We start from the raw sequence: 24291 nt of genomic DNA on the forward strand, positions 1-24291 counted from the left end.
ATATATATATATATAATTATATAATTACAATATCGAAACTTTGATCCTCAAACAGGTAGTGGATAAGCACTTCTGAAGAATCCTATGCTAAAATGAAGCAGTTGTTCATAGCTTTTTAAAAATAATAATATTTCAACTATAATCAATCAATGAACAAAAACAATCCACAAATTAATTCGTTCTCCACAAAAATTTTCCAACTATACAAACATATTTCCTTTTAAATTTTCTTATCAGACTATATAAAAAGTAATTTCAGTAGTTGAGATCATGAGTCAATTAAACTTAGACCACCATGGAAAACCTTGAAGCATTGGATGGCCGTTTCGTCCTATTGTGGGGCTCCTCAGCAGTGTGCATCCATGATCCCGCCTCACAAGATTCGAACCAAGGACCTACCAGTCTCGCACATGAACACTTAACCGATAGACCACTGAGCCGGTCGGTATCCAACAGTGTTAATGTCTAACTTCAACCAATCCACAAAATTGAGCAATCATCCACCATTGTCTTCAGTAAGTTACAATCTCACAACAGACCCGGTTGAACTTCACAGCCGTCCAGTGCTTCCAGGTTTTCCATGGTGGTCTAGCTTCACAAAACCCTTCTGATATATATAAAAAGTCATAAATGAATATAATTCTTAACATCAATTTATGATTTGTGCAATTATAATTCACATATTTACTTTATTGGTTAATTGTTGAGGTACACTGATTGGTTAAAAATATTTACAGTCTAAATTTTTTTTTATTTTTTATTTTTATTATTTTCTTATTATCTAATCCTTAGTGTATTATTATTTAATCTTCAAACAGAATTCATTAGCAGATATACATATATATATATATATTTACACATTGTATATATACATATATATAAATACACTCCCCCCTTATAGTATATTTTTATATTTAAAAGTCAATAATTATAAAAATAATTTTATTTTATTTATTAATAAAGTTCATTAAAATTTAAATCTAGCGAAAATATTTTTGATACATTCCATTTTAAATTTTATTTTAATAAAACAAATTTACTTTCATTCAAATATTGAATTATTTAAATTTTAAAATAAATAAAAAATAAAAAAAATTTAAATCCAACTTAATCCAATTTAAACAATCATCATAAAACCTCCTTCTAATTTACAATGTTTATATTTCTATGTATATATATAATTATTATTCAATCATCTATTGAACATTTAAATATAATTCATATAAATGGACAAAATATATTGAAATATGAACCAAATTTTAAATGGAATAAAAATAATAAACAAATAATCAATAATGATAATTATGATATACAAATTGTAAAAAAATCAAGAATGGTACAATTACCAATTGAACAACATTTTCTAGAAAATTCTAAGACATCTGATTGGTTTAAAAATAGAATCATGAAAAAATTTTATGGAATAAAGAATAATGATGAAATAGGAAATAAAAATATTATGGTAAGTTAATAGTTTGTTTATTAAATTATGATTTTAACTCTATATAAAAAATTACTAAAAACCTCCACAGAAAGACCTATTTATCATATACTCACTAGTGACTGGCTCCATGAGGTATTTCCTGGAGTTCTACTGAGAAGCAGTAACCAGTGGAGTTCAACCAAGTCTGTTGGGAGATATCAACTCACTAAAGACATTGGTGAAATGGTTGCTCAACTTCGTGGATTGGTTGGAGTTAAATATTAACACCGTTGGATACCGACCGTCTAAGTGGTCTAAAGGTTAAGCACTCGGGTGCGAGACTGGTAGGTCCTGAATTGGAATCTCGTGTGGCGGGATCGTGGATGCACACCGGTGAAGAGTCCCACAATAGGACGAAACGGTCATCCAATGCTTCCAGGTTTTCCATGGTGGTCTAGCTTCAATTGACTAATGATTTCAACTATATTTATAAAAATCTGTTTATCTAATGAGTATAGATCTTATCAGCGAAACTATAATTTGTGGACAATTCTGTTATATTTGAGATAGCAGGTTTTGGATTTTAGCGTGAGATTCATATACTCATTTGAATAAATAACGTTTCGGCAATATAGATGATGTCAGTTCATGATGAAAACAACGGATTTGATTTTTAATCCTAACTTTTAACTGTAAATTCGACTCATAATTCCTCATACTAATATATAACCTTCATTTAACCCTAGAAATAAGTGCACATTTCAAGGTCATTTTGGTGTTATTCAAAGGTCATGCATAAAATACAGCCTCACCGTTTTATCTTTTTTTATATGGTTGTTGAAAGCGAAGTAGATAAGAAGAGATTTTAACTTGTAACCACTAAATCCCTATTCAGTGTGGAATTATTTTCTAATCGTAAACCGAAATCAGGATTCTTCTCTGAACAAATGGTATTTTAAAAGAAATAGTCCAATGATTCTACACAGAAGCTGTCAATATTTTCAAACATATATATAGACAGAATACTAATATTCAGGAACAGTTAATAGTAAATATCTACAAAGAGCCTATTAGTTATTTCCAAACAAGTTAGGATATGATACATACACAAATGTAACGTATATTTTTGTACATTTTTTTTAAATAAAACAGACATACGTGCTATTAGAGATTGATAGATTACAATTCTGAATATCAACAACAGGAAAATACAAACCATTAATAATAAATCCCATTTAGTTGTTAAATACTCTTTTAGTAACCGATAGTAAACATTTCAAGAATACATCCAAGTACTAAGTTTGGAGAACATTTAATGGTTATCTGTTACAGTAAAACAAACATCACTATCAAACCCTAATTGAACTTTAAACATGTGTGATATTATTCACTTATGTAGGATTATGAATTATTGTATTCACTATCATATAAACCTTATAATATGATAGCCTTTACAAAGTACTCAGCTCAATAATAATTGTAGGTCCATTTGTAATTAGTTTCAAGAGACATTTATGGAATTTTCGTGGAATTGAACAATTGAGAATTAAACGTTGGTGATATTGAATAATGTTCATTCCATGGCACCAATTAGCTGAAAGCATGTAATTTAACCTTGAATTTTCACTCGATAGTTGAATAGAAATCATACTCAGCTCAGGACCCAGAATGAGATCGAGGTTTAGCATTTCAGAAGAGTTTGAAGACATCATAAAATGTTGTACAAAGACTTCTGATTTTCTTTATCTCTCTAGTTGATATTAGTATGTGATTAAAATTACTTTTATTTTTCAATAATTGTATTCCGTCCCTCACAATTGACATTCATATGTGAAGCATGTAATCTTACTTTCAAATGAATAATTAACTAGGTGGTTCACAATACCCCATGTATTTGCGAGGTCACTACTGGTATGAATACTGGATCTCCATTTTGAGCGTAAATTAGAGAGTGTGTGCATGATTGTCACACAGTAAATTCTGTGTCGATAATCACATCTACCATGATAACTAAGAGTGTAATACAGTCGAAGTGAAGTGATTAGAGAATAATACCCAGATTTATTGATATCCTGGTAACGGAACCATTTAATCCTTTTCCATGTATTTACCAAACAATTTATGGTTACATTAATCCTACCATGATAATATTGATTTTCATCTTAATCTTTAAGGTAATATGATAAGACTATTTTTCTTCTTATTACTACTATTGCCTGTCTTACATTTCTCATCGATTTAATTTTTCTATCTTTTCAGAATTATATTTTGGACATGTTAACTATACAATCGAATTATTTAAAATGTTACAGACATACACTAAATTAATGGTTATTTAATGAGTTCACAAACCTATCTGCACTAATAACCGATTTTAGTTATTCTTTTTTCCTTCTGCCAAGTACCCATGCTGTACAAACTTAAATTCAGTGCAATTCAGTGTAGAAATCTTAAACTGTAACTAACTGATAATTGTTTGTCACGTCCAATTATTGTTACCTTTCTAGGATTACTTCCATTGCATCATTGAGATCAAGTACTTTCAGTTGACACATAAATAAGCTGTTCTTTGGACATGATTTACTTAGTATATGGAAGATTATTCAATTAAAATGACAATCCATAGGAATTCAGCAAATAATGTGAAGTACAGCCTAGTGTCAGCAATTAAATAACAACAAACTACCTGTACTAGCAGTACCAATCAATTTCACCTTCACTGACAGTAATACAATTACTAAATTATAAGGGTAAAGTTTTTAGAAAGTAAGGAGTCGTAGTAGGTGGATAATCGTGTTTTATGTATCATATAATAACATTGAATAAGCCCTAGTTTAATTCGTTTGGTTTTCTTGTTTAAATCATTTATGCTTAGGACTGGAATTGATCAGTATTTTTTGGCACATGTTCATGTTGTGTGAATTGTAACTTAACTCTGAGATGTATGTATATTCAACTGATGAGTCACAAATTAGCCGAAATGTACTTCTTAGATTCCACTGCAAGCCATCATCCATCTCTCCTCATAAGGACCCAGTTTTTTTTATTTACTGAATAATCATAGTTAGTAAACAAATCATTTATTATGAATTAGTCTTCAAGTTTCCAAGTATAGTTTAACATTTAGTCAGTAACAGAATTTCTTCAAAAATTATGGCACATAAATTAATTGCTGATAAAATTCATTTTTTTGTGTTGGGCGGTATTTCAGTAGTATTCACTTTTCTTTTTTTATGAAAAGTATCACTTCAATTTTATGACTTTAACGAAAATTCATGACTACTGAGTTGAAATAATTAGTCAATAAACTAATATCATATCATAACTGTAAATGATGAAGTAGATTATGTTAGGTGTTAAATAGTATCATTTAGATTGATTTTACAATGATGACTTCCATATTGGGAATTAAAAATTTCTACTTTGTTTAATTGATTTCCTGTCAAAAAAGATTCTTTTTTATTCGATTATTTGTTCATTTAAAATGAAGTATAAGTCATGTAATTGGATGGTGTTACTTTGTTTTTCAAATTTAGCAAACAATAGAGCTTCAACGGAATAACAATAATAGTGTTATTAATCATAAATTAGATCATCAGAATCCAGAATATCGATCACGAAATGTAAGTTATTGGAATAGAAGTAATTCGGACGTGCACAACAATACTGATTCTACAAATGATCCATTTATATTTATTAACGTGAGTAAACTACTTGAACGAGAAAAACGTCATGTTCCTTCAGTGGCACATTATATTCTTTCGCCGTTAGTAGCTAATCGAAAGAAAGATCCTCATAATTATGTCTCGTTGACGTCGTCATCATCTTCAACATCATCATTGCCATTAACTTATGGATCACAGAATTCACGAAAAGAAAAGTTAAATAAATTTGGAACATCAGTAAGACCTAGAAAGCTGACAAGTCAATCATTTATCGCATACAATGTTGAAAATGATATTTTTAACTTTGTATTTCAATTTGTACGATATAATCAGACTTCAGTAGACTTGATTACGGTAAGTTAATCACTTTTCTATTTTATTGTCTTCATTTTTAAGCGTTTTTGATATAATATAGAGCCTCAATGATTCACATATATACACCTTCAATAAAGTTGAGACATTTACCTAGTTTTTAGTTTTATAATCTCAATCTTAAGTGGAGTGGTGGGTCAACGAGCTGTGAGTTTGACTGTCAGTCACTAATTAATAGATTTGTACCCTGCACCATATAGATCTGTTTGAGTAACCGGGTAGTGTCACTATCACACACACTTATTGTTTACTTTGTGGTCAATTATACGGGTCCATGTGTAGTAAGTGAGCTAAAAGATCAAATAAATAAAATTAAACGAGTACATTTTCTCACGTATTACATTTTTAACCAGTTTTAGTTTCTATTAATCCTAAATGTTAACCAAATAACACGTGTTTACTCATTATTGATGTTTTATTCATCATAACTCTGAAGAATAATAATTCAGAGATGAAATTATTATTCACTAGTTGACATCACAAATAAAGACTTCCAATCATAACACCGATGAAGTCATCAAGAAACTGATCACTAGAGAATAAATTGCTATTATCCTATCAGTTCATTCTGTGAATTCATGTCATCAATTCAAATGTATGGGATTGAACCGATAGATTTAAGCAGTCTCAAAATCCCCATGGAATATTCAAAAATGAAGAACATTTAAACGAGCAATTGCTTTCAATAACTTCATCATCAGGCTCTACTGTTATAAGTCCATAATTATGATATTTTACAAAGGCCAAAATAAGGCATGTATTTATGAATAAGGTAATTAGAAGCATGAGTCAATTGCAGCTAGACCACCAAGAAAAACCTGAAAGTACTGGACGGCCGCTTCCAGGTTTTCCTTGTTGGTCTAGCTTCAATTGACTCATGCTTTCAACTGAAAATACTGAAATCTCCACAAAACCCCTTTTGAATATGGTAATGTTATATGTTAAAAGTGGTGAACGTTTGCATCTGTTACGACATATATAACTTCAAAATTGTGTAATTTGTAAATGAGAAAGGTCATTTAATTAAGATCAAAATGATTTTGAAGTAAAGTGTCCAGTCACAATAGATTTAAGCTTATCGCTAAGTATGTAGTTTATGAAGATAATTTTGATGTAGGTTTGTTCTCTGAGCTGGATGGTTTAGTCGTGGAGCTTTCATCGTCCTTCTGAACGAAATCATCAGCACAAACTTCGGGTAGAAGTGAAGTGTTTGAAAGCTCCACGACTAAACCATCCAGCACAGAGAACAAACCTACATAAAAATCATCCACCTGAGCTATAAATCTTCTCCACCATTATGAAGATAATGAACTATCTGACTCAGATATCCATAAACCAGTACAAAAAATGTATCTTAACATTCGAGAAGAAAAATGTTACTTCTACTTTGTTTTATGTTTTTTTTTGTCTAAAATATTCGGATACAATTCAGTATACATAGTTGGTCTTTGTAGATTACAAAATGTATATATACATAGAGAGAGAGAGGGAGTATAACCATATGTCTATAGACGTCTTTGATTAGTTTCTATCCTTTAGATGAATAACAAAACAGATTGTGATAATTTTGTCTCCAATTTATTATTATTATTATTCTACCTATTCAGATAAGATAAGAGATAATCTAGGCAAAGGAATATAGAGATGTTTTTTTCTCTACAAAAAGGAAAGATAAGTGTACTTATTCCCATTGAACACTGAATGTAATCTGTAAAAATATTATTGATCATTCAATAGACTGATTGGTTAGGTAATTGAATAAAAAATGAATTAACTACTAGGGAGAAACATACAAACACAACGGTATATATTCAATCTTCCAAATGGAATAATCAATTAAGATTTATGTTAATGATAACAATAAGAATAACAAACACACAAATGATGTAATTGGTATTTTTGTATTTAAAAAAAAAATTATTTTGTCTGATAGATGAAACTAGGCAAAGTATTTGAAATTATAACTGAACTAAATAAATAAACAAGATCATAATTTATCAGATTGAATGTATGGAATAAATTATAAACTAAAATTAAAACAATTCCCCCAGATACTAGATTCAGTGTTATACGATAGTAGTTAGTGTATATCAGTAAAATGTCTGGACATAAGAGAAATAGTTGAAAGCATAAGTCAATTGAAGCTAGACCACCAAGGGAAACCTGGAAGCACTGGAAAGCCGTTTCTACCTATTATGGGACTCCTCAGCAGTGCGCATCCACGAGATTCGAACCCAGGATCTACTAATCTCGCGCCAGAGCAATCAACTGATAGACCACTGAGCAGGCATCCGATGGTGTTAATGTCTAACTTTAACTAAGAAAATACTGAAATCTCCACAAAACCCCTTTTGATAATAATAAGAGAAATAGTTTATCAACAGATGTCAGTTTCTGATGATAAGAATCTAATTTTCAATATAAAAGATACTCGTTTTAAACAAGATTAGTAATATGCATCTACTTACTTGTCATGTATGACATATTAAAGCTATAAGATATGAAGCATTTTTCATCAGGAGAATTTACTACCTTATGACCTCATTATTAATTAAGTTATATCATTATGAATAGAAGGGATATTAAACAAGAGACGTAGTCGTAAAATTTTGAGAAATAATTGATTTCACTGTTAAGATTTGTTGCATTTCTACTGACTGATCGAGGAAGATATTGAATTTGAGATTTGATCATGAGAATAATGATGAATGGATGTCAATTCGTGATAATAACTATATCTTTAAAGATAGGTTCACATAATTGAGGGAATTAGGGACAGCATTGTTAGAAGACCTTTGAATTTAAATGAGCTAAATAACATAGTCAATGATTAGAAAACCAATCTATCTCTTACAAATAACAAACCTTATCTGACTATTTAATTAATATGCTAACTAGTGACTGGCTTCAAGAGATATTTCCTGGAGTTCAAGTGCGAAGCAGTGATCAGGATAGTTCAACCGGGTCTGTTGTGAGATAGTAACTCACTGTAGACAATGGTGTATGTGTCACTCAATTTCGTGGATTGGTTGAAGTTTGATATTAATACCGTCGGATGCCAGGCGGCTCAGTGGTCTATAGGTTAAGCGCTTGTGCGCAAGACTAGTAGGTCCCGGGTTCGAATCTCGCGTGGCGGGATCATGGATGTGCACTTCTGAGGAGTCCTACAATAAGACGATACAGCCATCTAGTGCTTCCAGGTTTCCCATGGTGGTCAAGTTTTAATTGACCCATGAATTCAACTATAAAAAACTACTTAATTATGTGTTTATTATCTACAACAAGTAATAAACAAATCATATTTAGTTTTTCTATCATTTTTCATGTAAGCAATTGTTTCATTCATCTTTATGTAGTGAATCGACCAATAATTTTTTTTTCGCTAGCAACAGACCTTTGTTTAGAATTTCAAAATAGAACCAATGAACTTGATTCTATCAGTGTTTAGATATCAGTTTAAAATTTAATTAATCGGAATCAAAATCATCACTATTGTGCAGATCGGTGTACTTGGCTTTAAACTATCCAATTCTTGTGAGGTCTATCCAAACACTATACCATAGAAAATCTAAAAATATAATCGGTAGTACTAACTATTATCTTCACTTGTTTATTTTGATAGATTCTTTTAAAATATGGAACCTTAGTAAGAAAAACAAAATTACCTGCATAAAAATGAATGAATACTATTTCATGGTGTTATAATCACTACAAACTACTCACAATTGCAATTAATGAGGGTTGGAAACAATAAAGACTAATATACGTTAGTTAGTTAAGTTGAAACAGGTAAGGAAATTGTAATAATAAGAAATGAATAACATAAATTCAGGTTAAAGTTGATGCAAATCAACAAGAAGAAAGATCATAGTCTTGTAGCGTCGGTTGCTATGTTAAGCCCACACATTTCGACCTTGTTCATTATTCGCTTATTAACTTTGACTGTTTTTATGTAAGCGTATGTGCTTGTACTTCTTATCCTATTCATCATATGTCTGTAACTTATTTCTGAATATAAATATCGATTACGCTTGATTAAATTGAGCTGGCTCTCCCGCTTTCTCCATTGCACGTCCATTTGCCTCGTTATTTTCTCTTCGCTTCTTTCCCTAAGTCTCTATGGTTGTCTGTTCCGATCAACGATTATACAAAATATACGTATTCGAATTAGACTCTCGTATTCGACCTATTTAATTCCGTTATTCACTAACGCGATTTAAGTTGATGATTATATACGAGGATAGCCAGGGTGTATATTTTGACAACAATCATTCATACGATCTCACCAAAGTCATATTTCGGGTTACAGATGTCTTTTGAAAGAGAACATTAATCAGGACATTCATATACTAAAATTACCATTAAGTTTTGGTGAGGAATTTTATTGTTTGTTTATTTATTTATTTAAACACACAAATATTGGTACAAAGGGACACCAGATAAATATGCGCCACACTAATCTCATTTGATTTGTGTGAGGGCTGTGATACTCTCAGGTACCAAAACTGAAGCAGGTGGTTTTCTTAGAGGGTCACGCCCGGAGCCTTCGACCTGAAGATCTTATCCACAAGGTAGTAGAGCATCGTAAGGAGATGCAGTCCCATGGTAGCCGGTGTCCAACGATTGATTCATATGCCATTTGTTCCCTCAGGATACTGGAGTTTATGTGCACCATTGGTTTGGAATCAGGGTTTTCCAACTCTTCTAGATGGACTTTCTGTGTCCACCAACCCGGTTAAAGCACCGGACATTCGCTTTTCGTCCAGCCAATTTCGTAAGAAATATCCCCGCCACGGGAATACTATCATTCTGCCATTAAATATTTTAGCAGAGAAGTCACGTGAGTTCAGTATTCAATAACTACTGGAAATAACTTGTTTCATAATTTATTCACTATCAAACAAAAAGATTCTTTTTTCTTTTTAAATAAAGGCATTCAACTTGATACGTGAATGGGAACGTTTCAAATTAGTACAACAAGTACAAATTCAAAGAGAGCAAAAATTAAAAATGTTACGCCATAAACAAGAGCATAGACGTCTTGATGAATATCATCGGTATCTACGACATTTTTCAACAATGCTTACCAATGAAAAAGCGAAACAATTTAAAAAAGCACAAAATTTTTATGATTTCAAAAAAATTATCATTGGTACCAAAGGTGTTAAGACAGATATTAAAAGTAATGGTCTTAATAATAAAGGGGAATATAATGAAAAGATGATTAATTCACGTTTGGATTCACATTCATTAACAGGACGACAAAAAATTCAAGAATCATTATCATCTTCATACTTAAATGATATACAGTTTTCCGGTGGAATCGGTGGAGGAATATTTGCCGATAGTTTACGACTACGAAAGATAAGTAATCGTGAAGGTCGTGCAATTGTACCTGACAGTAGCAATAATAATAATAATAAACAAAGTCCATTGAAAATAAATTTAGCAACAGAATTTTCACATATCTTGAGTAAAACTCATGAGCAACTACCAAAAGATCTACAAACCCATGAAGTGAAAATCGATTCTGGGGGATATCTCAATGAAGAGTCATGTAAGTCATGTCTTGATAATAATAATAGTACTAGTAGTGATAGTTTCATTTTTACCCGTTTATGATCTGTATGGTTCAATAGTTTTGATTTATGTGATTACCGATGTAAAATCTATTGTATGAAATAAAAGTTAAGTGATTAGGGATATCATAGTCTGTTTGTAACTAGGGATTTCATTTATATGTCGAAAAATCTGAGACAAATGCTATCATTTCAGGGAATTTAGTATTTAGGCATACAGGTTTAAATTTAAATTACCTAAGATTCCATGTCACTACCTCAGAGTAGTCATATTTCCTACAATTAGGTTAGATTATCTAAGTGAGTCTCAGAGAATTCTGTCGATCTCATTCAGGCTACGTATACACCTTAGTGATAAATTTCACCAAACAAGTTTGTTGCTTATAGCTCCCTACCCTGTAAAACTGAACTTTGTATACACCAATTTCCAGTTGTTTAACGTCGTGAAGACACCATGAAAACATTACAATTGATTGATCACTGGGTAGTGATCAATGTCATGCTTGTCAAGTTCTTCTTGGTGCTGATCGAATACTATCGATCAAGTTGCAATGTGGCCACTAGTCTATGCGGCTCGACACTGTGTACATTATGTTGAGATAAGATGGTGGTTGGAGGTGGTCAACAGAAAACCCTGGACCCGGACTTCGTACCACTTGGCACTCGTCAGCAAGGTGTACCTGTAAGGTTGAGGAAACTAGTGCTCCCTGACGGATTCGACCCCGTGTCACCCAGCTTCACAGTCAGAGACGTTACCACTGAGCTATTTGGGCCGTGACTTACCTCCTGTAGGACTGAGATGTAATCACAATTGATTGATCACTGGGTAGTGATCAATGTCATGCGTGTCAAGTCAGTCTTAGTGCTGATCGAATGCTATCGATCAGCAATGAATAAAGTGATGTGATATTGTTTCCAACCCAGTATCAATCTATTTAGAAAGTTATCGTAAGAAGCAATTTGTATTTTATTGTTTCACTATGCAAAGTTTGACCAACTATTGCTGATTTTATACAAATAATTGAATGAAACGTGATAGCTTTATAATAGCCATAGAAATACGTCGAATAGTTTTCTTAAACGGAGATAAAATAATCTCTGATAAAAATTATATTTTCACTTTTCTATATCATTGAATGTATCATTGATCGGTGATAACGTAAGTAGAGAAAAATGCATTGCTGACGTCAAACAAACCATGATCTTAGTGAAAAAGCATTTTGAAATGTTAAATTTTATGATCGATTCTGTTTAGTTTAGTTTTGTCTGCTTTTTTGGTTTCTACAACGGATTACCTGGGTTACATATATTACAGTACTTGTTCTATTGGATTTAACCATGTTCATTTCCAAAACTAGTCACTAATTAAATCAAATATTTAAATATTTTTAAAAAGTCAATAGTTTGTCTGTTTAAACTACACAAGTAGTGAATTATTCACTATGAATATCTTTGATTCTTATATTCACTATTACAATAGTATGTTCTTTGCCAATGCTCTAAACCAAATAATGGTATTAGTTTTCTAAAACATATATAAAAAGCCTCTATAAAGTAATCTAGTTAAAATGATTTAAACAGCATTATGATATTGTATGATTAAACCTTTGAGTGCTTTAAGGATCTGGCAGACAGCTTCAATAAACCTTGAATTGTATTTTCGAAGTAAATTCTAATCAATTATTCAGTTGTAGCACCCTCAGCAGCAGTAGGTCTCAATATAAACAAAGGGAAAACAAAGATTCTCTGATACAATACATCATGCACCAATCGAATTACACTTGACGGAGAAGCTTTGGAGGATGTGAAAACCTTTACATATCTGGGCAGCATCATTGATGAACACGGTGGATCTGATGCAGATGTGAGGGCGCGGATCGGCAAAGCAAGAGCAGCATATCTACAACTGAAGAACATCTGGAACTCAAAACAATTGTCAACCAACACCAAGATCAGAATTTTCAATACAAATGTCAAGACAGTTCTACTGTATGGTGCGGAAAACTGGGGAACTACGAAGGCCACCATCCAGAAGATACAGGTGTTTATTAACAGCTGTCTACGCAAGATACTTCGGATCCGTTGGCCAGACACTACCAACAACATTCTACTATGGGAGAGAACAAACCAGATTCCAGCGGAGGAAGAAATCAGGAAGAAGCGCTGGAAGTGGATATGACACACTTTAAGGAAATCACTCGACTGCGTCACAAGTCAAGCCCTCACATGGAATCCTGAAGGCCAAAGGAGAAGAGGAAGACCAAAGAACACATTACACCGAGAAATGGAAACAGATATGAAAATAATGAACAAAAATTGGATGGAACTAGAAAGGAAGGCCGAGGACAGAGTTGGTTGGAGAATGCTGGTCGGTGGCCCATGCTCCATTGGGAGTAACAGGCGTAAGTAAGTAAGTAATTATTCAGTTGTAAATAAAATGATTTCATTAATTTCTCATCTAAGTCATTTTCATCAAATAGAGATATGAATCTAATCATTAGATAAGTCTTTGTGTGGTCGAATCTCCCAGTTTAAAAATTCGATCAAAAAGATATATGAGTGACCTAAATTTCTCCTGTATAAAATATAACTAAATATCGAATCATCTCGAGTAGAATTATAGAGTTTAGGTTTTGATTTCCTTTAACTTTCCCTGAAGAAGATCATCTTCGAATTTCAAACAACTTCAAATAGTACATCTTTTGATGAACAAAACAGTTAAATATGTTGCACAAACTTCTAATTATGTAACATTCATCCAAATATATTAACATTAACCAGTATATATTTATCCTGTAGATTCGGAAGATGAATTAAGACGAGCTTTTGAAAATTATCAAGAATTCAAAATAATATCTTGCCAACCACAGAATCGAACATTATGTACAGAAGCACTTCTTCGTCTCAATCATGATCACCAGCAACAACACCAAGAACCAAATCATGATCATCATCATCATACAGCTCTTATCATACCACGTGGTATACACATTCAAAGATGTGGCCAACAAGAAATCTCACGCTGTAATCATTATACAAATTCATTTTCAAATTATGAAGAAGAATATGATTATGAGAGATCAGAATTCACACCACTTTCATCATCTTCATCTAATGGTCATGTAAATTATGATGACCAATATTTAGATATATTGAATGATCGAAATCAGTATACATCTTGTAATTGTGAAACACTTGAAGAAGAATGTTTACCTGTAAAGGTTTCGTTGAAAACGTTTGCAGTTGCTGTGATGCAAGTAAGAATAGTGATTGATCCTCGTATTGTTTTGTTTCATTCTTATCATGTTTACCAAACTTATACCTCAAAAGCTTAGCTCATTAGTTTCCAAAGTATATAATCATACTACTTATGAGTAAAGTTAAGCCAATAAACAAATTACTAACGTTGAAGTAAACATAAAATACGGACCAGTCCAAAATAGGATGGAACGCGCGTCCTGAATTCCACTGCCGACCACCATTCCTCTCTGATCATAATGCATGTGACTTTAGTCAATATTGAGGTAATCCACACAGGTTGTACATGTCCCAAAAGAGATTGATCAATTCTAGTCCTAAACATAAATGGGGAGATTCAAACAACCAATAATGATGATAATTTTTAATGAGTAGTCTTGTATGACTGTTATAACTATAGATTAATTGTATCGTTTAATTTGCACAGTGAAATACTTGTACATGAATATGTATTTCTGAAGTGGTTACACAGTCATTACTTTGGATCTCTATAGTTTTCAGCATCTATCAAGAAATGAAAACAATGAAATTTTAAAAAAATCATCAGTCGTTTCAAACTCGTCCAGAAATGAAACGTTCCAAAGCCTAAATCAGTCCGGATTTCTACTAGTTTACTAAATACTAGTTATTGACTTAAATAGGGGATGTATGCATGATGTGTAATTGTCTTTCAATGTTGTCCATTTTCATATACTACAGACCTATCATTTATAATTCATATTACAATTTTTCAGTAACTATACATGGCGAGTATTTCTGTTATACATATTTTGAGAGAATTTCTGGCAACACCAAGCAATCGCTTATTTCGATCTCCTGAAAGACATGAATTCGAGTCCGGGATTTTTTCCACAATTGTATATTCCTTTAATCGGTAGTGACTAACACAGATTAGCAGTTTTCAATATACTGATTTAGATAATGTTATATTGAAGTGTTATTAATTGATTAACTTCAAATACAACATTTTTAATTCAATGTCTTTCTCTCAAAAAATAAAACAATTTTAGATTGTACCGTTTGGAAATTTCACTCATTCAACCGAATTGATTGCATTAACAAATCATTTACAGTGTGGATGTCAACCACGGTTAGTTTGATTATATAAAATAAATTCAGTTAACAAAAATTAAATATGTACCAGTCAAATTCATTACAAAATGCTTCCGTTTATGAAAAGTCTTATCCTATATTAATTTCCTTTGTTGAAAATATCCATGAAAGTTCTAGCAAGTCATACTTTTCATTTGTCTCAATGTTTGACACATTAGCATCTCTATATTGTCAGTGCCACTCGCATACAAATATTAAGTATTTTAGGAACAAGTGGAAATCACAAAGGACTAAGTTTTTTGAGTAGGTAGGGTGATCTAGATTGATAAATGAGTCGCACGTAGATATTCCCTGTTGAATTTACAGAAGGACTGGCATGACTCAGCAACCGTCCACTACACATTTTTAATTTCATTCACTCCTATAATCCCCCAAATGTCTTCAAGCAAAAGGTTACATTCACGAAGAAATTCGTAGTTGACAACACCGTGACTGTTAAAATGACTAGTGACAAGAAAAACTTGAGTACTTATGAGTAACAGTAAAATGTTTAGTGAAATCACAGCTTCCATCGACTGGCAGCTGAAAAAGCATCGCTACTAAACCTGGAGTAATTGGGAATGATCGGGGTATACATATTATGTTATTGGCCGTGTTTACCAGAAAAAAATATATACTCAGGTGTGGAAAATCCATTTTCTAATATTATTTGCTACAAAATTACACGATGCCTTTGTAAAATATGAAAATCATACATTAAATACATCATTTGCACAGCTTATTGCGTTGTCCTTGACATACTCCACTATTCCTCTAATTCTGTTGCTATTATGATTGCTCTCCAATTTCATTCCTGCTCTCTTTAGTTCAATTTTTTGATTGCTGCTACATACTACTAATATCTGTCAGCATAAGTAGCATATACCACAGTCGGATTTTCTAGATTTTACTGAATTTGTATTCACTTCTTTACTGTTTATTCACTTAACTCATTTGCCAGGAAAAAAATGTTTGTGTTTTCAAGTTCAAAATTATATCTTCTTTTTCAAATAGATTAATATTCTATTCATATACTGTTGAGCTTGTTACAGATTTAGTGGAAAACGAAAAATCACAAGTTCTATTGTATATACAAGAGATCAGAAAATTAAGATGTTTGATCTGTGGTTACTGTTACAACGTGTCCTGTTTGATATATGAACGTGCTGATTCCCGTCAATGACAGAAGAGCGAATTATCGATCGGATCAATAATACACAAAATCGTATTGAGCAGTCTTGAGTACATATCAGTCCTGCTTTCTGCCTAGCCCAGCCAGTTAAGTCCAGAACACCAATAACAGCCTCTGCAATATGAATCATTATTCTCAAACATACTGGGTTTATATACCAATCAAACAGACCACATCGTACCACAAAATAGAAAATAACACTTGTACAAGATATGGCCTAATGTGGCTGTGAATAGGGGGAACAGTAATCAATAGACTAGGGATAACTCAAGAATGGTAAATCGTATAATAATAGTCTATAGGTCGAAATAAAGCTTATAATAAGAGGGACACGAATATGAATAGTTTAGTTACTTAGCAATTATACAATAGGAGATATACATATCACATTGGTCCATAAATAGTCCTCAGAGTTACCATTCATAATTCTCCACGGGATACAACAGTTACTCATAGTCATACAACTATACAATCTATCTTAATTTCAAGATGATCTTATTCATTCAGAAAAACAAGCCAAAATTACTGAAAGTTTCTTCTGGATCATTTTTACAAACAGCTTAGAGAAAATTTATAACTCATACCGTGTAGAAGTACTACTTAATCTTCTTATAGTAATTCATGATGTTTAATCTTTATAAATCATAAGTGTTAACCACTGTTTATTAGTATTATTAAAAGATAATAATTATTGAAGAGAAAGAGTAAGAAATGTTACTAATCACTAGATCTAATTTTATTTGATTCATTGAGAGGTAGATCTTCCCATAAATCTCAAAGAATCCATTTATGACAAGTCACAAGTGTATAGTTATTAGAATTTATAAATTAAGTTTTCCCTTTACTAATCAACAATTACAACTGGCTTATTTAATGAAAGAAAAATATCCTCATTACTTCATATTCCATTATATAACAAAATACTGATAAATATAATGTTCATTATCAGAAGGTAGTTTTGTGGAGATTTTAGTAATTTTACATAGTTGAGATCATGAGTAAGTTGAAGCTAGACCACCATCTCACGCGCGAGACTGATAGATCCTGGGTCCGAATCTCGTGAGTCGGGATCATGGATGCGCACTGCTGAGGAGTCCCACAATAGAGCGAAACGGTCGTCCAGTGCTTCCAGGTTTTCCATGGTGGTCTAGCTTCAATTGACTCATGATTTCAACTATATAAAATATAATGTTGTTTGAAGTGTTTTCTATGTTCAAGATGACCTTGAAAGACTTTTGATTTTTTACTAAGTCTACTGTTTGTTTGATACAATCTTTTCTCATTTATAAACTTGAATAAAAAGCAGAGGGAAATGTTGTATCTTGATAACATGAATTCAATTATTCTGTGGATTCTCCACAGCTGCTTTACAACCTAAACCCTATCGGATGTCGGCTCAGTGGTCTAGTGGCTAGGCGTTCTGACGCGAGACTGGTAGGTCCTGGGTTCAGATCTCGTGAGACGGGATCGTGGGTGTGCACCGCTGAGCAGTCCCACAATAAGACGAAATGGACGTCCATTGCTTCCAGGTTTTCCATGTTGGTCTAGCTTCAATTGACTCATGATTTCAACTATGAAAATGTTAAATATTACTTTTAAGGTTAAAATGTACTGTTTTAAAGAAGAGATCATACTATGTTCAGAAACAAAAAAGCGTTGATAAAACTAAATTGTTGTGCCGTTTGCCAAATAAACACTTTCTAATTTTAATAGTTGAGATCATGAATCAATTGAAGCTAGACCACTATGGAAAACCTGGAAGTACTGGACGGCCATTTCGTCCTAGTATGGGACTCCAGTGCTTCCAGGTTTCCCATGGTGGTCTAGTTTCAATTGACTCATGATTTCAACTATTAAAATAACTATAATATCAACAAAACCCCTTCTGAAAATAAACACTTGTCAAACAAAATTTAGTAGATTGAAATAAAAGAAAATTATGATGATTAGAATTATTCAAATTATTACACCAACTAGGAATTCCTGAAATAGTTCAATTTACTGTAAGTAAAATTAAATGTACACAAATGAACGTATTGTATTTGGAATTCGTATTCAATAGGCAATCAAGTACTAATATTGAGTTGTATAGGTTATTATGTCATTAAAGATATTTATTAAGAAAATTACATTTTGTTTATATTAAGTCTTGTTATGTGTAACTTCATAATACGACTGTATGTTAACAGAAATGTGTAAAAATTAATAAGTGGAGTATTTCTGCTTCCGTTAGATTATTATGAAAATAATAATGATGGTTTATAAGCAAAGATGGATAGTGGCTAGCAGTGGAATCCAGGATGCGCGTTTCGTCCTATTTGGGACTCGTCAGCTAGATGTACTTGCATCTCAGAGTTGATGTTCACTCTTGGTTTTATCTATCTTTTTTAGTATTTGGCTTTTAAACATACTTTGAAGGTATAAATAATGAGTGGGTAGATAACAGTTATTAATGTTATTTTTCTAACATAATAGTCTTTGATTTAAAAAGCAGACTAAGAGTTTAGAAAAACCTATTCCATGAACACATGAATTTGTGAACTATATAGAACTCTTATTGATAAGTGCTTTGCCGCCAGATTATTTCTTCTATTACAATTAATATACACAAACAAGATTCAAACAAACAATACTAAATGAATTTAAACTTCACCCCATTTCACATGCAAGTGGCTATCAGGACTCAGTAGCTGAGTGGATAATGCGATGGCGTTTGAATCGAAAGGTACTGTGTTCGAGTCCCAGGGTGAACATCAACTCTGAGATGCAGGTACATCCAGCTGGCGAGTCCCAAATAGGACGAAACGCGCATCCTGGATTCCACTGCTAGCCACTATCCATCTTTGCACACACAAACAAGGTTAGAAAATATTAAGTATTAAGAAAGGAAGATTATTAGTTTAATATTAACATCAAGCTAAACATTCGATTGACAGTTTATTTTTTTTATGAATATAATGACAGTACATCTTATTTATCAACATTAACTTTCAAATATTTTTTAAATTTTCCTCATATACTCTACAACTGGATCATAATGACAACATTAGCTGCAGTAATCGACTATGTATTCCTCCGTTGAAATTTATTATGCACACATTTTCAGATTGTGCATGTGTATGTCAACCGAATGATAAACGATGTTTTGAATTGTTGGAAGGGAAACGTCAATTCACAGCTGAAGAGTAAGTATTCTTTTAAAGTGATACCTCCTTATTATTCTATAATCCTATTACGTCATGTATTTAAAGGTGGGATGTAGCTCGAATAGCTTAGTAGTAATGGCTGTAAATCAATTCCTTTAAAACTGTAGATATTCCTTGTTTGCAAGAATCAACTATCATGAAAACTAAGCCCATCTTTTCGTACCAATTTCTTATGATCATCTAAAATACAAAAAAAATAACACTCACAAACTGATGATCAAATTACAGATTGGTCTATAAAATTTGATCAGAGCTATAGATCTGACAAACGTGACATTGACCACAACCTTAGGATTATTTAGTGTAATTGTAGAAATCATATGACTAACTGTCCGGTTTAGGATGTAGTAGTATTTCTTCAACATTTTATGTACAGATCGATGATTAGTTGTGAATTATATGTATTTGAGTATACAAACTGATTGAACTCTGTAAGACTTGACGAAGAGTCGGATTATGTGAGTGTTTTCGTCAATGATGTTTAACTATTGAATATCAAACAGGGTCACCTTAGAATATGACTTCGTTTGACTATAGCTTTGAAATGTTGCCTACAATTTTAATATAGCGTCTGTAAAATAGTAATAATAAAAAGGTATTTAGTTTGTTTAAACAGAAACACTATTTTTTTTGTTTTACAGAATTCCATTACCACTCAATGGTTCTTACATCTTACCACCTTGTCGTTATGGTGTAATGGATGATTTACACTTATATCATAGACATTGCCCTGGACCAACTAGAAATACATTTCCAATTAAATAATAAAATAAAATGAAACTAATGGGAAACTTATTTCTCTCACCTACCACTAATCAAGTGTCAAATAGTTTAACAATTATATATGGATTCTAGTAAATAAGCTACGGAAATGGAGTATAACTAGACAAAATAGTGCAATCTATCATATTTTTTCAGTTGTCTTCTGTATTTTCATTGATCTTACAGTTACCACCTCGATTTATACATACATACTATATACATACACGCATAGATACATACATACAAACTAGACATAAATACAAACATAAGATTGTAAATCGGAAACTTTGCTTAATCATAAAAATCTCAATCACTTCTTCAATGTATATAATATCAATTATCTATATTCTATTGAATGAATTTCTGATAACTAAATTTATTTCTAGTATACCCTCATTGGTACCATCCGCAATAAGGTTTGATATGAAAGATCAAAAGTTATTTATAAAGTCTTATCTGTTAAATTGTTATAAAACTTATGGTACAAGAATGACGTTGTAGAATGTGACTTGTTCAATGTGACGTCTTGATAATACTAGGTTCATTATATCTTACTCATTATCATCAATAAGATATTTGGTACTGAAGCCACCGAAATCTACTCATTAATTAATTCATATAGTCAAGCGGAAACATTAAACAAGTGTATTAAATAATATATTTTTCAGTCATTAAATTACATAAGTTTATTGATGGACGAAGAGAACTACAATGACGTAGATATGGAAAAACATATTTTGAGGACTCTTTATCATTAGTATGAGTCAATATACTTCCTGTAAAAAACTCTTCATGAGACGATATAATTGAAATGTTGAAGCACAATAGGCATGAGTAAGTATACTTCTATAGATAGATAAACGAAGCTTAGAAACAACAAAGTTATATGAGTCCATTGAATACCGTGCTTTCAGGGATATGGAGGTCTTCATAATCTAGCCAACCATCAGAAGAAAGAGGAAGGGTGAAAGCAATCAAACTTGTCTGACACTGGTCCACACTTCGAAAACATATGTGAGCTGTCCTCCATAAACGAATTTGCAGTGTAGTCCGTCGTGTGAATTCCGGATGATATTGAAGATGTTCTCAAGTACACCATAGTGTCGAGGAAGATCATATAAGGTCCTCCTATCCACACTGTCAAACGCTTTCTCATAGTCAAGGAAGTTGATGTAAAGTGATGAGTTCCATTCAATTGATTGTTCAACGATGATCAGTAGTGTTGCGATTTGGTCTGTGTACGACCGAATCTTACGGAATCCGGTCTGCTGATCTCGAAGCTGGATGTCTAATGAGTCTCTCATCCGGTTCGTCAACACTCTGTTCAAAAACCTTTCCTAGTACCGATAGTAGTGTGGTTTCTTTGTAGTTCTCACAATTGCTCAGATCTCCTTTCTTTGGTATCTTGATGAGGTATTCTTCTTTTCAATCTGTCGGCACTTGTTCTTCCTCTCAAATCTCCTTGAATAGGACATTGTCTTTTCATTTAATTTTGTGTTTGACTTCAGTGCTTCAGCTGGTATGCTGTCTAGTCCTTCAGCTTTCCCACTCTTGGTTTGTCTGATAACCATGCTGATTTCTTCGATCGTTGGTTGAGTGGCATCTATAGGAAGTCCTGTGTGGGTTGCCTCAATGTCTGGTAGGTTCAATGGTGCTAGTCTATTCAGTAGTTCTTCAAAGTGTTCTACCCACCTGTTCCTCTCTTCTTGAATCTGAGTGATTATCTTGTCTTCTTTGTCCTTGACTGGTTGCTGTGACTTACCATATTTCCCTGCTAGTTTCTTCTTTGTGTCATATAGGTGTCTTATTTTTCCTTCTTTCGCAGCTATTTCCTCTGTCGTTGCTAGGTCTTCCGCATATTCCCGCTTGTCAGCTCTAATGCTCATCTTCACTCGTTTGCTTCTGTGTATTCATTGTGCCTTGACTATCTCTGCTCATGTTCGGCTGTTGTTAATTTCTGCCTTCTTGTTCTTCCTTTCTTGAGTCTTGTCCAAGGTTTTCGATAGTGATCTATTCCCTATAATGGTGCTTCTTGCGACCCAGCACCTCTTGACATGTTGAAGTTGGGGCTTGTTTGATCATTCTCTTCCCGTCTTCCATAGTGGTTTTCTCTCCTCCGAATAGACCTTGTAAGTCTTGGAACATGTTGTTGAGAGTTATCTTGGATTCATTGAGTTTGTTGGTATCTCGAAGGTAGACTGTATTAAACCTTTGTAATATTGTTTATTCAGTTGTCCAGTGTTTCTTTAGCTTCAGTTTCATCTTAGCAACTACCAGGTGGTGATCTGAAGCTATGTCAACTGATCTTCTGTTTCTCACATCTCCCACCGTCCCTCTGAAACTTTTAGTGATGCAAGTATGTCTATCTGGTTCTCTGAAGTATGATCTGATGTGACCCATGTAGCTTTGTATATGCGTTTTTGTGGAAATATTGTGCCACCTATGACCGTGTCATTGAACGCACGTAAATATACAAATTTCTCTCCATATATGTTTCTTTCTCCCAGTTAGTCCATGTCGTTCCATGATATCTTCGTATCCGGTGTTGTTCATTCACGCTTTGGCTGAGACCAGAGTAACCCTTTCCAAAAGTCAGTCAAAAGCCAACCGTCACCAACCTTACCGCTCCACAAACTTGGGTTTAGTCACGCACGACATGAGTGTCGATGGCCTGGAAATATACAACAGTGAAATGGAGTAATGAAGATAAATCTTTGACCAAAGTCAAGTAATAAACCCGAGACAAAGAAGACTGAAGAACAAAAAGTGTAAATACAAGAGGCCTGAGTGCAAGGATAATCGAACCGACGTTCCTACGAAAGTCGATTCTAGGGGGAAGCTAATGTAACAGCTCAGGTTGGTTGGTTAAGAGTTGACCCCAAACAACCGAGCATATGCTAAAATAGTATTGTTCAAGTATTCATTCACTTCCTTACTTTTTGTAAGCGTTATATTCCCTATTATCTTATATTGAATGTTGAGAGCCTTTGTTTGTCTGAACATATAATCCCACGCTCCACTGCGACTACGCGAGGATCGAAATAAAGACCTATTCACTACTTCTCTGGTTTCTTCTATCAATAGCACGAGGGTTACCTTAAGGCACGAAAGATTTTCAGCCATTTCACTCTGTTCCGTGAGATGAAACCTAAGTTTTTTATTTGTGGCAATCCTCACGTTTGTGACCTAATGTGTGACCTGAACCTTGGTCGTTGAAGTGATCTGTCCTATCCCAATGATCCATTTACGTCTTAGTGACAGAAATTAATTTCCGTGTTTACAACTGGGCTCGTCAACTCAGTGCTGGTAGTTACCCCTAGTTTTATCTATAGAAGAAACCAGACTAGTAGTTACAGTAGGTCATCATTTAGATCGTGAAACAGAACAGTTTTAGCACGAGGCTCTATTCTCAAACACACAAAAATATCAGCTATCAATATGGAATAATAGGAGATATAACACCTAAACAAAATAAGGAAGTAAATAAATATCGAACTATAAGAACTAAAAGTCGGTAGAAATGTGAATTTCAGGAGACGTCAGGTCAAATATCCGGATAACATTGTAGAAGTATGGTCTGAGCTTGTGGCTATAAATAAATTCATAAAATCTATAGCTCTGTATGTCTTTGACATTTAATGATGACCACATTGGTTTTAATGGACTCATAGAGCTGAAGGCCCTCGATCACTCAACCGCACTAGATCATGAGTGGGTACAGCATCTCTTACAACCCTTTAGC

The 24291-nt window shown here is 33.0% G+C and overlaps 1 protein-coding gene across 1 annotated transcript; it reads left to right on the plus strand.

Annotated features, from left to right (window-relative positions):
* Positions 1 to 814: 814 nt before the first annotated feature.
* Positions 815 to 21307, plus strand: Smp_175390 (hypothetical protein; the record flags this gene model as incomplete). The annotated part of the gene is made up of 7 exons (XM_018792296.1): positions 815 to 1462; positions 4960 to 5442; positions 10393 to 11017; positions 13839 to 14296; positions 15308 to 15387; positions 19632 to 19766; positions 21235 to 21307. Exons 1-7 carry the CDS (start codon positions 1154 to 1156, stop codon positions 21305 to 21307), a joined length of 2163 nt encoding a protein of 720 aa, XP_018644431.1. The 5' UTR covers positions 815 to 1153.
* Between the last annotated feature and the right edge of the window lie 2984 nt (positions 21308 to 24291).

Source organism: Schistosoma mansoni, assembly GCF_000237925.1.
Source record: "Schistosoma mansoni, WGS project CABG00000000 data, supercontig 0393, strain Puerto Rico, whole genome shotgun sequence".
In the NCBI taxonomy this organism is placed as follows: Eukaryota; Metazoa; Platyhelminthes; class Trematoda; order Strigeidida; family Schistosomatidae; genus Schistosoma; species Schistosoma mansoni.